Source organism: Chelonia mydas, chromosome 10, assembly GCF_015237465.2.
Source record: "Chelonia mydas isolate rCheMyd1 chromosome 10, rCheMyd1.pri.v2, whole genome shotgun sequence".
NCBI classification, from domain to species: domain Eukaryota; kingdom Metazoa; phylum Chordata; order Testudines; family Cheloniidae; genus Chelonia; species Chelonia mydas.
This window is the reverse complement of record NC_051250.2, coordinates 3,091,360-3,108,379: the sequence shown is the minus strand read 5'-3', so window position 1 is coordinate 3,108,379 and position 17,020 is coordinate 3,091,360. Positions and strand designations below refer to the sequence as shown.

Genomic DNA, 17,020 nt, shown 5'->3' with positions numbered 1-17,020 from the left:
TCCTAGGCTGTCTCCCTAGCCCACTGCAGAGAGCATCGTAGTATTTGCTGGGTTTATTAGAAAAGAACCCTGCTACTCCCTACAGATCTCTCCTTCTGCTAAGCTCAGAGCTTGCCCAATTATCAGCTGACCCTGTTCAGTCATGTGACCTCTCCTTGACTGTCTGCAATTATTGCTAGCAGCTGAGGCTGTTCCTAAGGAGACAGGTTAATCCCTTCCCTGCCAGTCAAGTCCCTGTCACATTCCCACTTAAGTGAATGGTGGTTTTGCCTGAGTATAAGCTACGTAAGGAGTTTGGTGCAGTACTGAGAACAGCGTGACTTAAATTTTTTTTATGAGGTTCAGATGAAGCTAAGGGTTTCCACAATGACAGCAGCTCACCTGTGCAGAGCTCATTCAGAGACTCACTACATGGTGTTTGCAGCCAATGAATTGAACTGTGACCCTCATAAGCTGAGCTAAATTGAGCAAAGTCAGCAAATGCCCTTTGTAAGGGGACTGGATGACTCAGAATAGATGAAATGAGATGGAACCTGTTACCTGTTTGCTGTCCCTTTGAATTCAGCTCAGGTTGCTGAAATTTGTTCCCAACTAATGGTCGCTTACAATATGTGCTAACTACTTGTGCTAAATAATCTGTTCCATCTTGCATTTTGCTGTGAGGCTGGGAGTACCTTGCTGAAGAAGAGCTCGGTGTGGCTCAAAAGCTTGTCATGCACACCAACAGAAGCTGGTTCAATAAAAGATATTACCTCCCCTACCTTGTCTCTCTTACCAACTGATGGTCATTTAGTGGCTGAAATGAGTTGATGGTTTCTATCCAGTAGAAAGATGTCCACATAATAAAAAGCCTGTCACCACAAATGGGACTAATTGGCTTCCTTGCTGGTAGTCTCAGAAGAAAGACCAAGCACTAAATGGGCCCTGGAGCCTCAATTCCTTTTGGGAGGTGGCCTGTCAGGTCAGGGTGCAGCAGAGTTGGGGAGGCTTGTTGCTGTTCTGTACCTGTGCTGGAGATTAAACCGAGGAACTCAGTCTTCTGGTAATTTTTCACCCGCATTGAAACCTTTCCCCAGCATCTCTGTTTCATTTCCTTTACATTTTCTGTAGTGACTAAGTCATTCATAGTCAGCATGCCATGGGTTTACAAATGCTGAATTTCTACATAAGAAGAGGAGCCTGAGCCTTTGACTTCTTTTGGTGGCTGTATATTCAGCCACTCAATGTGACTACTGCATTCTCTCTTATAAGGTGTGCAAGACAGGAAATCATTAGCACCATATGACATTAAAAGCCAGTAAAGTCCTCTGCAAGTCCGCTTCCTGCCCAAGTGACTCCTAGACACAGATACTGTAGTAATATGGGCCACAAAAATTGCTAGATATAGGAGGTACAGATGGACACTGACTTCTGGCCCATTTCTAAACCAGTGTGGTATTTTGAATCTGAAGTTTTGGGGCATCCAGGGACTCACTGTGCATCCGGGAGTAGAAGATAAAGCAGAATGGAGACGTGTGCATGAGAGTATTCTAGTTTTTATCACTGGAATCCAATGGTTTCACAATAAAATATATATAGTCCTTCTGCGTGTTAATTCTCTGGTGAATTATTTTAATTGTAGATTTCAGCACAAGTTCAGTGATTTTTTTCATAGAGAAATGGTGAGATTAGGAGTCTTATAATTGGGTCCCCCAGCAAACCCCTCTGTGGTCTGCCCTTTGGACAGTGAAGCTCTGGCTGTGCCCCCCATGCAGGATGTGCATTTACTTGTCATCTCTCAGCCCACAGCTTACCGTGCACTGTCCCCTCCCCTGGATCACAGCATCACAAGTGCATTCTTTCTCTGGTTAAAGCACACCTCTGAATGTGATGCAGATTTTTCCATGCTGGCATGTATTGTGTGCAGAGTAATGCAGCTTATAAATCCCCAGTTTAGCTGCTAACCATAGCTGTAGCCTGATTGGATTTTTCCTTTTTGCACTAGCTGGATTTAATTTGGGGATGCTGCTGTTGCTGTTGGGTCTCTTCCTTTGATGATTCCTCCATATGCCTCCCTGTCTCCCCCCTTAATGATTTAACATATTTCCTGCCAGGTGTTTTTTTGGCATACCTCAAGAAACCAGAGGTTTAGCACACAATCAAGTCCCCCTTCTGGAGAAACACTCCCCCTCCCTCCATGCTAGGTTGATTTTTTTTTTCAAATGGATTTCAGCCCATTTATCCAGAATTAAGCTCCTGCAGATTTTAATTTGCTGACATTTTCATCCATTTCATTGTGGATAGCAGGGATAATGCACGTGCTGTGCCAATTCCTCACTGCACTCAGTCCCCTTGCCCATATGGTTGGTGTACATAGTAAAGTGCACAATTTTAGTTCTGCTCAGATATGATGAAATACAGCAGCGAGAAGGAAAGATGAGCTGCCTTGGGTAAGTAACAAATGAGACCTTTCCTGGGGGAGTCAGGGGGCGGAACTGGAATGATTTTTAACAACTTAATTCCGTAATCTAATGATAACACCGGACACTGCAAAAACTCAGCTGGCTAAAGTTAATTAATGCTAAACATCCTCCCTGTACAAGGGCTTCCGTCAGAGGTGACTTGTTGGGTCAGTGGGACTCAGCCAAGTAGAGGGAGATAGGGAAACTTTTTCCTCTATTCCTCAGGCACTTGGTCTTTTCAAACAGTGACTCCAGACAATGGAACTCTCTTGTTAGTTGGGAAATGCCTCCGGGTTGAACTTGGGTATGTGTGTGCGGAGGCGGGGGTGTCACACATTTAAGTTAGAAAGTGACTGTGTTGTGATTTTGGTTCATTTGGGGCCAGCTGGGATCCCAACAGTGTGTGAGCCTCTGGGTTCTTCTTTCATTTCACAACTGTTTTTATTACATGGAGGAGTTGCAGTATCAGCAGGGAAGTGTCAGGTTGCAGCACATCTCTTCCTGATACTTCCTAATGCTGTCTCAGAATGACTGAGTGTCTTTTCCCAGATACTTTAAAGGGACACTCAACTTAAAAACAGATTTCTTTCTTAAGTTACTAACAGCATTTTAGTGCCTTAAAAATCCAGTGAACTTGTCGCTCTTTCTGCTCTTTGTTAACATTTTGCATTTCTCTTGGCTTGGACAGTGAACATCTGTGAAGTCACAGTCACTTTTTGTTATTGTCTGTTTCGCTTTTAGGTGCCCAGTACAGTAGTGTTTGGGTATAAAAACAACCATTTTCATTCGAGTTGTTAAGTTGTGGCAATGTTTAACCCTATCACAATCAGCTTGATTGACATTGGACATTAATTGACTCTTTCTGTTGATCTTCAGTGTTATAAAAGCTTGTTTTTACAAACTATAAATGTCCCTTTAACTTGGGGCTTGAATAGCTGAATGTGTGTAGTGCAGGGTACGTTCAGATTCTAATCTTCCTGTCTATTCCACTGACCTCAGAACATATTTGTTCATTAGATGATAGCTCTAGGGATGTTATGCAGTTTATTATACATTTTTGTGTAATCTTTTCCTCAGACTGTATTTTAGCGTTCAGCGGTACAGTGTATTACTGGTACTTTCTTTATAGTAAATTATTTGTCTGCTTTTTAAGCAACCTACATTTGTTGGGAGAAAACCAAACAGTGTATTCCATGAACAACTCCCCTTCCAGGGAGATGGGAGTATGAGTGATTTTTTGTTTATCACAAAAAGAAAAGGAGTACTAGTGGCATCTTAGAGACTAACCAATTTATTTGAGCATAAGCTTTCGTGAGCTGCAGCTCACTTCATTGGATGCATGAAGCTCACGAAAGCTTATGCTCAAATAAATTGGTTAATCTCTAAGGTGCCACAAGTACTCCTTTTTTTTTTTTTTTTGTGAATACAGACTAACACGGCTGCTACTCTGAAACCTTTTTTATCACAGTCATTTTAGATTGCTGACAAAGATAAAACCTCTGCCCATCAGGGATTCTTCTACTGCTGAAGAGATTCCACTAAGTTCATTTTAATAATGGTTCAGACACAATCTATTTTTCTCGGCTTGTTTTTCACAGCAATAAAATTGCTTGGAATGTCACAGTATTAAACTTCTCCAGCCATCTGTGACACTGACTGGATAAGAAATTTAATTTTAGCCAGAGGGATTTATATATTTTAGTTTGTGCCATTTTCCCCGCTCCCCCCACCCAAAGATCTGCTCCTCTGAGATACGATGGATATTTTCTCTGTTTTTATGTGGAAATACTGCTAGTGAGAGAGAGAGAGACAATATCTCCGTTGGATTTGCTTTATTTTGTCTTGCTGATTTTGTACAGAATTTAGAACTTCAAACCAAAGAATGCTCTCATCTTGTCTAAAAATCCATGCAGATCCTCTGTGAAATTCTGTGCAAAGCAGGAGAGATAAAGGAGGAAAAGCAGCTTCTTGCTTATTTCCCTTGAAAAACTCACTAATCTTCTAGTCAGACATATGTTAAATGACCAAAAAAGGAATTAGGGCAGCAGAAAAGGTATCTGCAACTGGATAGCAAGAATCAAAATGACTGGGAGTGAGGCTCCTTTTACACTGGGGAAAGTTCAAATAGGTCATGACCAGTATGACCCAGTGTAAACTCTCCTGTGAAGATACTGCTCTTTGTTTTGACATAGTCCTTTCTCATGGTGTCAGGAATGGTTTGATCAAAACAGATAGCAGGTTATATTTTTTTAAATGATTTGTAACTTTTATGTCAGAAAGTAATTGTTCGATTCAAAAATGTTTTTAGCTTTCTGTAAATGAAACAGTCGTGGGAAGCTGAATTAGTTCTTATTTCCAGACCATGGAGTTTAAAAAACAGACTAGACCCTGAATAGAGCAACATGATTGGACATGCTTGGAAGAAACTGTTGCTGATACACAGCAACCCTTTAGAGTTAGAAATGCATTTCCATGTATTTACTTCCTTGGAGGGATGGTATATTTTCACAAAACCCGGAGCCCCCTTTCTACCATACTGAAATGTCACTTCTGAAAGGAGAAGTAAGGAGCCCACGTCACCTCTCACTTCCAGCAGTTTTACATCACTAACTCTCCACTAACTTCCAGAGACAGACTTCAGTTTTTCATTGGTATATGTGAGTAAAGGATCAGGCCCACTCTTTTCAGTTTTAGTATGTGGGAGGCGGGGGGGGGGGGGCATAACTGCTACCTGCCTGTCCATGGGAGTGCAGGCTGTTCTACCCTTCAGGGGGAAGGACATATAGGCAGGGTTAAGCAGTCTGCAGAGTAGTAGCCTAGTAGCGTCTTCACTGAAGTGCTGCAGCCGCACAGCTGCACCAGTACCCGGGGCTCACTGAGGACTGCTTTGGCCCCTCATGTAATTTAAAGCAACCTGAGGGCAGCTTTAATTTATGTTGGCAGAAACAATCCTTTAGGGTCTGTTATCATAGAATATCAGGGTTGGAAGGGACCTCAGGAGGTCATCTAGTCCAACCCCCTCCTCAAAGCAGGACCAATCCCCAACTAAATCATCCCAGCCAGGGCTTTGTCAAGCCTGACCTTAAAAACTTCAAAGGAAGGAGATTCCAGTTATGGGACTGCAGCATGGTTTGGCCACACTTTTACCAACCCTCTGCTTGCTCCCCATCTCCCTATCAAGCCAGCTATCCTGGCTTTACAGCAGGAGAATCCCCAGTTACCTTGGCAGGGCTGTTTCGTGCTGGCTGAGGCTGAGCATTGTCAGAACCCTGGCTCTATCTCCCCTTATACTTTAGGGAAGTTTGGATTCTAATAGGACCCATGGCTAAATTAAGTAAAAGGAATTCAGATTGTGGACTTTGGGCTTCTCCTATGAAGTCCTTCTGGGAATGGAGGCATGATGGAGGACTGAGAGAGGACTCATGGCCTGATTCCATGTTAACCTTGTCTCTGGTGTGGTGCTTTACACCAATGCAAAGGGGATGCAAGGCACTACTATTCAGACTGGGTGTGTTTTACCCCCACTTGGCACTGGTGTAAATGATTGCACGAGGTGCAGGGCAATGGAGAATAAGGCCATTGGAGTTTGGATCCCGATCCCGATCCTTTGCTCTCAGTGCAGGGGACGCCGTAGATGGCACACAGTAGGAGTCCGAACAGAAGGAGCTGCAGATGGTAATGAGGAAGGTGCTGGGCAAAGTGATGTGTGGGAGCTGACTGCAAACACTCAGTTTCACCAGCTAAGCAGCACCTGCCTGCAGGAACCAATCAGCCTGCTAGAACATGCTGATCTGTTACGAGGGAAACAAGTCAGCCTGCTCTCCTAACTTTGTGATCTACAGATAAGTCGAACCAGTTCATCTCCAGTGTAACATCCCCTTCACAGAGACCAGGTTTGCTAGCGTCTGCCTCATAAGATACCTTTGAGCCCTGCTGGTACTCTTTCCCGGATGGAGCGGTTTCTCACTGTGGTATATGGATTTCATGGAGTGGGAGGGCCTCCATGCAGCATTCAGAATACTACAGAGTGCTGCTGGCTACTGTCAGAATTCTGAGGTGCAGCCTGTGGAGGTGTTTGGTCCCAGTGTGTCTGCTGTGTCATGAGCTGAGGGGTTCTTGTTTGGTTCCAGATGAAGGGTGTGACAGCACAGGGCCTAGAAGAGGGTGACCAGACAGCAAATGTGAAAAATCGGGACAGGGAATGGGGGGTAATAGGAGCCTATATAAAAAAAGACCCAAAAATTGGGACTGTCCCTATAAAATCAGGACATCTGGTCACCCTAGCCTAGAAAGAGGCAGTATGAAGTAGGGGAATCAAAAGAAGTCAGAGTGTCTGCAGAAATAACCCCCTCTCCCACAAAAGTCTAGACTGATTGATTGGAGAGAGGCAGGCTGCAGCTGCTGTTGGCAGAGCCTGCACTCATGGGAAAGGTAGGAATTGTTCTAATTACACCAGTGCAAAATCACTCTGAGAAAATGGCTCTAGAAGTTAGGCTGAAGCCTGGATGTGCGATCTGGCCATCTGCTTTGCAGGGTGGGAATAAGTTTTGCTTTGGAGTAGGCTATCAAGGGGGAAGGTAAGTCATCACCACAGGCCCTGTGGGCTAGTCCGCTACCTGTGCATGTGGCACTTTTCTGTGCAGAGAGGGGCGAGATGTCCCTAGGGGCTAGCCTGCAGGCTGGCTGTGGTACTTGGCAGAGGAGGGGGACATGGTCATTGGGCCTCTGGAGGTGAGCCTGGAGCATGGGGGTAAGTTGATGCTTGGTTCAAAGGGATTAGGTCACAGCCTATGAATGGTGCTTGGCATTGTTATTTGCTAAGCTGCTTAGAATAGATGATGCAACACAAACTTTCCTGTTTGTTTTGCCTCTAAATGAGAAGTCCCTCTGTCTCAGGTATGTCTCTGAAGCAGGATTGTCAGAATTACCCTTCACAGTAGGACAAAGCCACTTGATCAGAATGTATTAAACTACCTGAGCAGAAGGTGACGTCAGTTTCAGTAGCTGAAAGGGATGTTTCAAGCCCATGTACTTCTCTGCTGATTCCTCCCAGACTCTGGAGCTCATGTAGTGACAAGTGAGAGCACCCCAGGGACCAGACTCCCATCTATTAATAGGGAAGGTCACTCATTAATGAACACAAAGTGTTACAGTGGCTCCAGGGAAGCTCTGACTGGCCTTTTGTTCTGGGAGATGGTGTCAGAGTGGCAATCAATAGTTATCTGAACAGAGGATGGCAGGGTGTGTGAGTGCAGAGGGGATTAATATGGTATCTTCCTGCTGTTAGAGAAACATTCTGCTATGCAGGGGATCTAAACTCAGGGCTAGAGCTGTGGTCCTGGGTCAGCTGGCGTCAGGAATGCAGCAGAAACAGCACCGTCGGTACCTGGGAGAGAGGGAAGGAGGTATCACCTACTCCCCCTGGTTTTGATGCTCAAAGCAAAATATATGGACTCTGAACTGAATCACATCCAGCCCTCACCAATTGGTGGAAGAGCCATTACCACCCAACAAGTGTGATTCTCCTCTGCACTGTACCTTGTATAGCGGTGTACCCCTGTGCGAAGTGAGAGGCGGGCTAAGAGGAAGAATAGGGGGAAGGAATCCCAGATGAGTCCCTTTTCCTGAAAAATATGAAGATATTGGACTTCTTCTTTTGTTTAAACAATGCCCCATTATGATGCCTCCTTCAAAGCATTGAGCTAATTATCTGGATCAATAAAAACATGCTACATCAGCTTTATTGGCTATACAAATGATTCTGCTTATCTTGGTTAAGTACCCTATGACACAACAGACTTCATTTGACCCTTTTCTAGCATTTAACAAGAAATCTGGAGCCCTTGTCTCTGCTCTCTTACACTGGAGCAACACAAAGCAGCTGGAGAGTAGCAGAGTATCAGGGTCTGTGATTTCATTTCCACCTGTGCAACGAGAGTGTAAAACTCAGCCATGTTGATACGGCAGCATTGTGCATTCGCTTTGCACTGGTGGGAATTACTAGGTAAGGTGCAAGGCAGTGGAGAAATCAGGCTGCTGTTGTATTATAAAAATATACTGTGACACAGCACTTTGCAATACTGTGTATATTATGCTGCTAACTAGAGATGCTTAGAGACTTCTCCTTCCCTAATTTCCTCCTTTCATTTTAACTGCTAAAGTATTTCACCATTTTCCCTCTTCCTAAAAAAATATTGTGAATTGCTGATACAAAAAGGCAGCCAGAGGTAACTGTACTTTGGGGATCTCTCAAGATAAAGGGTGTTATAGAGAGGACTTTGGATTATGTTGGATAACCAGCTGAACATGTGCTCCCAGTGTGATGCTGTGGCTAAGAGGGGTAATACAATTCTTGACTATATAAACCGGGGAATATTGAGTAGGAGTAAGGAGGTGGTGTTACCTCTGTCTATAGGAGTAGTGAGACTCTGACAGTTCTTGTGTCCACATTTCAAAAAGAAAGTGAAAAACTGGAAGGGATTCAGAAAAGAGCTATAAGAATGACTCAGGGTCTTGAAGACATGCCTTACAGTGAGAGACTTAAAAGCTCAATCTCATCTTGTCAAAGAGAAGTTTAACAGGTGACTTGATCCCAATCTGTAAGTATCTACCTGGGGAGAAGATTTCTGATAGCAGAGGGCTCTTTAACTTAGCAGACAAAGGCATAAGGAGCTCCAGTGGTTGGAAGTTGAAACTAGACAAATTGAGACTGGAATAAGGTGTAGTTTTTTAACACTGATGGTAATTAGCCATTGGAACAATTTACTAATGGATGTGGTGGGTTTTCCATTGCTTGGAGTCTCTAACTCAGGACTAGATACCTCTTTCTCAAAAAAATGCTCAAGGTTTTAACTCAACCAGAAGTTATGGACTTTATACAGGAATTACAGTGTGAAATTCTATGGGCTGTTATGCAGGACTGGAGATTAGACTAGATGATTTTAACAGTCCCTTCAGACCTTACAAATCTAAGGATATTCTGGTTCTCCTGAAATCCTTATCCAGTTTGTATTCAGTCTTTATGCAGTCAAAGCTCCAACTGACGACTTTGGACAAAGGTTTGTATGAGTAAAGACGGGAAGGTCCGGTTCAGAACGTCAGGATTTGACCCATTGTTCTGTTTTGATTTGCTTAGCTCTTCTTGGTTTACAAACAGCTATCACATAATGCCCAAGTCAGCATCTGTTCTCAGGTGGAAAAGTGCCTTCATTTCTCTTTAATGATAATTATGGCCACGTCTGCAAAACATCTGTGACTAAACGAATAATTGAGCCTTAAACTACAGGGGATAATAGTCTAGTGCACATAAAAATGCATTGTGTGAAAATTACAGTTCTGCACTTGCTGCAGAAGCTGAAGTAATAATTTCCATTTGCAAATCCTTCTTGCTAAAGCTTGTTTTGTAGAAGCTTTTATGTTCCTGGGTTGTTGTTGTTGATGGCCTGATTCCAAGACACGGACTGTAAACACATGCACATGTATTGCAGATTTTCCATCTCTTCTATTCTCCGGGATATGCAGGATCTTTACATGTTTTCACTATCTCTCTGAGCATACTTACAAAGAACATCCCCTGCTCCAACTACTTTAAGGCTTGGGGTATTTATCATGAGAGTAGCCACTGAAATGCTGCATTGGAGGGGTGGTAGCGGTGGAACTTTGTTTTAATTCTCTTTAATAGTGTTCAGTTGCAAATAACAGTTCCCATTAACCTCTTTAAACCTCTAGGGTACCTTGTGATACAGCCTCTGCTTTTAGGGGGATGGTGTGATATCATATGCAGAATCTGCATTTTGGAGAAGTGGCAAACACCACCACATCATAATACTAAGTCAGACCTTGACAATGTCATGCAGTGGCACAGAAAATATATTTAGCTACTTCAAGTGCTTGGTGGCAGAATGCTTATGTCAGGAAGAGACACAGTTCTGTGAAAAGTCAAGTGGGACAACCCTAATATACGGATTTGTGCATTAATTGGGCTATTTGTGAGTTGAGAATGAACAACTTTAAGTGAGTACTGAAGGTAAAATGTGGCCCCAAATGTAGGTTTAGTAAAAAAAGCTTTACAGACTAATATGAATTTTAGAAAGAATTTCTTTTTTAATCCCAGTGGAAACAGGTTTTTGTTTTTTAAACCATTAATTGTGCCCTGCAACATTTGCATCTTACACATTGCAGCACTGGGCTACTGCATAAGAACCTGAAAGTGAAATTGGCTAGAATCCAAAAGTGAATATGAGTGACTGACAAATAAAAAAACTGGCATAAATTGTGAAAAGTAAATTAGATTTTAGAAAATTAATTCAGTTTAATAACCTAGGCTCTTGCTGTATTTGTAACACAGGCAAGGATGTTTGCACAATAAGAATAAGTAATTTATTTTTTTTACCTGGCAGTGTATGTTTAAGGCTGAAGTGTTTTTTCCAGGCTGGTAGCCCTATTGGAGAAATTTATATAGTACAACTCAGATGTAATCCAAATACAGTTCAGTGCTTTAATCCATTCTGAGGCGTGTTTCTCTGCACAACTGACAGGCTCAGGGTCAAGTTGTTGTGGCGATAAATCAAACATTTTTCATTTTTTATTCCCTTGATAGCTACCTGAAGATAATTTCTTAGATTGGCAGCTCTGCGCCCTCTTTATTAATAAACGAGATACTTTGCTGTGTAGAAAGACAACATTATTAAAATCAAGGGATTTTTTTTTATATAGCTCTAAAGATTGGACTTCCCAACATGGCAGAAATGACTTGGAGGGCTGCTTTGCATAATGCAGCTTTTATATCTTGGGGCTGCAGTTGGACTTTCTAAAATTATGTTATCTTTACTGAATAAATAATGTACACTGCAGCATAAATTTACATGGCACTTTACAACTCTGGATTAAGGCACTGAAGAGTGTGCAGTATAAAAGCTAAATCACCTCCCTTTTTTGAGCTGAATCATCTCAAGGGGCCTCCACTGCCTAACATCCTGGGGTGTCATCTACCCTTGTGCAAAATGACAGTAAAAATGCACTGTGCATTGTTTTTGCACATGCGCCAATGACAACACAAGGTGAAAGGTCATGGAGAATCAACCCATTGATTTAGTATAAGCCGGGTTGGGCCTGCTTTTGACACAAATGAAAATACTGCCATGAGCAAGGCAAACAGAATTTCTCCTAAATTAGATGAGACAAACATAGGACAGTGACCAGCAGTCAGATATAGAAGGGTGTGGGGACTATTAATCATGAGAAGAACAATGGGAAGATTCTTCGAGTAATTGGGTTTGAGGAGAGAGAGGATACCTGGCAGAGGAAGACGTGAAGACAGTTCCAGTTTTGGGGACAGCATGGTAGAGAGAGGGCATGAAGCTGAGAGTGAGAGGAGGAGATAAAGGACTCAATCCTGCAAGAGGAGAGCACCTCCTTCCTGACAGGGGATGAGGTTGTGGCAGCTCCTGGGATATGGCCAAAGAGCGCAAGCAGGTAGAAAGGCTGGGAAGAGGAGGATGCTGAAGCCCTCCTTCCTGCTGGTGTTGGTGTCACTGCATACTCTTGGGTAATGGGTGTAAGGAACGAGACTGAGCATTGCACTCGGCTCTGAATCACATTGGTCTCAAGTGGGCTTTTTTCAAAATGTAACAGTGATGAAATTGCATTGAGGCATGAGGGTGAATGGACAGAAACACAGATAGGCTCCTGCTGTGTGCTTGAAACACCACAAGAAAGGCAGTTGCTTCTTTGGCACCATTTCTCATTCTGAAATAGAGTTGGTGTGATCCTTCAGTGCTATTTTGAAGCAGGAGCGTAAGGGGAGGAAATGTTATCGTGACTGAGAGGGAGAGAAGAAAATAAGCTGGAAGGGGTATAAATTGGTGATAGACCCTACATCAGTGCAGCATCAGCTCCTGAAGAATTAGGGTTGGGAATAAAGCCATCTGCTGGAACAGATTTGAACCCATAACCTTCCAGGCAAAAGAGGGCTCTGAACTGAGCCACAGGAGTAAAAGCTCACCGAAGGATAGGTCTGAAAACAGCTAAGCAATCCAGAGTCTCTGGTTGCTGTTTTCCTTTAAGGCTTTTCACCCATTATAATGGCATGTAATTTAAACAGAAACACTTTAGAAGTCAACTAATTAGCACTATCAGAGGCATCCCTCTGGAGTTCAAGAAAGATTGGTGCCCTCCTTTCTTTGCAGTAATGCTACAAGATAGTTTCCAGCTGGAACTACAGAGACAGTGTCTGCAGTTTTAGAGAAGGCAGGAGGCTTCCTTGCCTGGGTGTGGGGAGGCAGGGGACGGTCAAAAACATCTCTTGAGCCACTGGGCAAAATAAAAAGCAAAACAGACCTTAAAAGCAGAATTGATGAACAAGGAAGACCTTATTATGTGGTAAACCCCCAACTCTGGGACAGAGAGTGCAAGAAGCTAGACAAGAGGAAAGCGTGAAAGGGGAGACAGGAGAGGCTTATCCCAGGTACAGTTCATGGGCAAATGGTCCATCTGGATACATATCCCTCAGTACTGAGGGAGGTGTAAAGTAACAGCAGGTGCACCGGCTGGTGTATGGTTTGCATTTGTTTGGATCTGACCGTGTCCTGGGTGTGATCCTAGTCTGACTGTCATCTGCCTGAGGATCTGAAGAATCTTCCTTTTGTTCCTATCACACGCTTACCAATGGGAAAGGACCGGAATTTCTCTCGACATTTTCGGTATGTCTTACTGATCTCTCTCTCTCTCTCTCCATTTATAATGCATGATGTTAGATTTAATGAGGATGTCTCATAATCTTTGGCAGAGCAGACTAATGGATCCCACCCCCACAAACAGCGTGAGGCTGATTTTACTAGTGCCTTCTGTTGTTGCCGTTTTATTAAACTATATTCTTTAAACATATTCTCTTGTGTATCATGTTGTGAAGCAGGGAGGTGAGAGTCCCTCTTGATATAGCTCTGGGCTGATTGTAATGGGAATATTGTTGTACATTATCAGAGAGATACGGAGAAACTGGAGGGAGTTAAAAGAAAAAACAACAATAAAAAATTCAGGGGGCTGGAGGGATTGGGGAAAGATTCAAAGAGCTGAATGCATCTGGTTTGGTTAAGCCAAGTACACAACAGAAGTCTGGGGTGCGTAATTGCTGAAGATGAGGAGGAATTATTTAGAATGATACATAATCTAGGCATAACGGGATGAAACTAGGAAAGGGAAAAATTAGGCTGAATATCGGGGGAAACATCCCAACAGTGAGATGTATCAGGCTGTGGAGCAGTTTCCCCAAGGGGAAGGATGGAAAGCTCCGTTGCTTCGGATTCTTAGAACTAGACTGGTCGGAACTCTAGGAATGAAGATACTGACCAGCACAATCTTGCACTGTTAGGAAGCTGGACTGGATAATCGCATAGGGTTTTTTCCATCCCTAACCTCTCTTATCTCCAGTGGAGGTGCCGTTCTTCGCTATAGAGTCAGCACTAATTGACTTGCAGCTCTGAACAAGCTTCAGGCTTCTCTGTTTGCTAACTGTGGTCAGTACTTGTTCCCAGTCTTTCATCTGAACCTTACTGGAGGTCAGGACTGTGGAGTCTAAACTGCACTGAAAGTCTGAAGTTCAGAAACCGTACCTGACACAGAAATCACAGCAAACTGGTTCTGGTTCATACATCATTAGTGCACACCTGTTTCTGGAAACCTCCAAAAAAAAAAAAAAAAAGGTGTCTTTTTCAAGGTGCTGTACTGGGAAGGAAGGAAATATCTTGTCCCTGAAATACAATTGGAGCAATGGAATTTTCCTATATTAAGAGAGAGAAATCACTACAGCCTGTTTTGTGAGTTTTTAAAAGCGTGAGCGTGATCCATTCACTGCAAATCCTTTGCTCATATTAATTAAACAAGGAGAAACAAGTGGTCCTTAGCTACTATGGTGACAGGGGTTTATAAAGATCCAGGTTAGATAAAAACGACAATTACTTTTAAAATAACACCGCCTTGTTACATGTGCATTTGGCTCTGAAGCTGGGAACATGCATCCCACAGGTACACAGTACACATCTATAGCAGAGTGAGCTTTGTAAGAGGAGTCTGGGCGGACACAGCCCTCTAAAGCCTTGTCTATCCTGAGAAATTTAACTGAGTTAGAACACGTTAACTAACATTTTTTAAATTGCACAATATGAAACGCAATTTTATCCTTCGTATGGACCAGTATGGTCATGTTTAAAAGTGTTTATCACACACTTACCTAATTGGTTTTAAACCTGACTGTCCTTGTTCACACCAAGGGAAACTCATGTAATGTCAGTCTGGTTAAAACGTGTTAATTACCACGTGTTCTGACGATGTATTTCCCACAAGGCCAAAGAGCTACGCTCTAGGCTCGGGCACAGTGGCAGGACCCCAGCTGTGGGAGATACCTTACCGAAGAAGATGAGATGCGTCTAACCCTGACCATGTTCATATCTAGGTGCAAAGTAAAGCCTTCTTCCAGTAACAGCAGCTTCCCTGGCCGAACCAACAATCAGGGAGATAGCTGGGGAGGCAGTGGAAGGCAAGAAGGAAAGCGAAAAGCCAAAACTACTCCCAGGCTTGCAGACACAGGGAACAAAGGGAGCTGTGAGAATATTGCCACTGAGGGCATGCTCAGTGCTGTGCTTAATTGTGGTACACAGCATAGTTACCACGGTGATGGGTACCTTACAGAAACCCAGGATAGATTGAAGAGTGAGCAAACTCGGGGGCCTGGATGCCCCCTGCTGACTCTTTTTTTTTTCATCCCATTGACCTGCACATATTGTGGTGGTTGCCACAGAGCAGCTGCACATCATCAGACTGGCCTTTCATGCTAGATTTACACAGCTGTACTCCAGCTTTGGGGGGGGCGGGGGGTGTGAGTGAAGGGAGGGTTAGTTTCAAGCCCTTATATATTTTGGACTCTAAATACAAACATGGAAGCTATTACCTTCCTCTTTGTATAATCAGTCAGCAGTTTCCAGAGCAGAGTATACAGTCAGCCTAGGGCGCTGGGGTCCTGAACCCTGGGCTCCCCTATCACTAGGTCATCTGCCCGGTTTGTGTTATGAAAATGCAGAACATTTGGAGAGCCTGTATCAGTGAGCCACCCTCTTAGCAGCTGCTGGAGCCTTGTCTAAAGCTGCTGGCTAAATACTGTTGACACATGGGATCAGGTGTAGCTCTTTAGACTTCACCCTGAATGTATGGGAGATGGTAGTAGCCCTCAGGAAGAGGGGGTTAGGCTCTGGTTCCCACCAGAGTGGAAGGAAGTGTAACAGATTTTAGGCCTGAGGAAAGGAGCCCTAGAGGCTGCCAATCTGGGGTCAGGGAGTGTCATTTTGGAATTACTTTTTTTGTCAATGAAACCAGAACCAGGGCAAGGGTTTTCAACTCAAAAGTAAATGTGAAGAGCTGTTCAGGAGATGGATAGGGACGATACCAGCACCAGGGCTTGAGAGTCCTATGAGCAGAATGGAATGGTATTTTATGTCATATAAAGATAATGCAGTGCAGGGCTTGGAGCAATGTTTCTGTATCACCAAAGTACTGCAGTAAGTTGATGCAATCTGGGGACATATCTGCAGTTAAACCATTTGCTAGTCCTCACTGACCTTGTTCCACCATCCCATTTCAGACCTCAGAGCAGAACCTTAATGGGAGACATAAGCTGTCGCATCAATTTATTTTGCTACTGGAATGACTGCATTCTGCAGCGCACAATGCATAGCCAGCTAGAGCATATCCAAGAAAGAGGCTATAACTAATGAGCATGATGACTAGTTGTGGAAGTTTGAAGTGATGACTCAGTGCAGATGAAAGCTAAATTGTTGAGCTGTCCTTTCAGATTTATGCCTGCTTAAGGTGAAATGCACGGAATGAGTTAAACACTGATTTCTGTGAAGAATGTTCCTTTAGCCAGGCTGCAGGGATACTGAGCATGGAAATACCTTATAATTAATCATTTATAGAATATTTTCTTCCTCCGTGAAATGCTCTTGATACCTCCCGATTCACCACTAGCATCCCAGAAGTGCATCATTCTGCAACAATGAAAATACTCTGGGTTACAAAGAGACCACTGGCATCTGTGATGTTGCTTTTTGGGAGAAGTTTAGTGAAGCAGGAAGAAGCCTGAGGATTTTACAGAGGACAAAAAGATTTAAACAGACATATTTATGTGCTGAATGCCCAAATCAAGGTTCAATGGATGGGGAAAAGGGGGACTGCATGCCTCCCCAGGATTGGGTTAGTGGGAGGAGAGGGTGCTGAATGCCACCTTAGATTTGGTTAAAGGGGATGGAGTTGTGTTGAGTGCTCTGATACCTGGCTAGTGGGATCATTCAGCATAGAAACCTGGACTCAACTCAGTTTTCATTGTTGCTTTAATTTGCGTTGGTCCTGATCTGAGAGTTGGCAGGGACAGAAACATTGCACATATACACTGGGTGATTTGAATGTTTTTCCAGTGCTCCCAGGTGTTGGCAGGGGCCTTCCAAGGTACCATCCTCTGCATTCCCGTAGAATCACACTGATTAGCAATGGTGAAAGGCCTGTGGCTCCTAGTTCGGTGGGGCAGACGTCAA

General features: G+C 43.5%; 1 protein-coding gene across 7 annotated transcripts in view; it reads left to right on the top strand.

Annotated features, from left to right (window-relative positions):
• LOC102948041 (Grid2 interacting protein) overlaps positions 1 to 17,020 on the top strand; it is a 104,662-nt gene that overhangs the window by 39,093 nt on the left and 48,549 nt on the right. Inside the window, exon 1 of one of the 7 annotated variants that reach the window (XM_043524337.1) lies at positions 2,109 to 2,429. The exons of the other annotated variants lie outside the window; for them this stretch is intronic. Coding sequence (XP_043380272.1) covers positions 2,416 to 2,429 — 14 coding nt within the window. The 5' untranslated portion in view covers positions 2,109 to 2,415. Of the gene's footprint in view, positions 1 to 2,108; positions 2,430 to 17,020 lie in introns of those variants that run through there. 7 annotated transcript variants of the gene reach the window in all.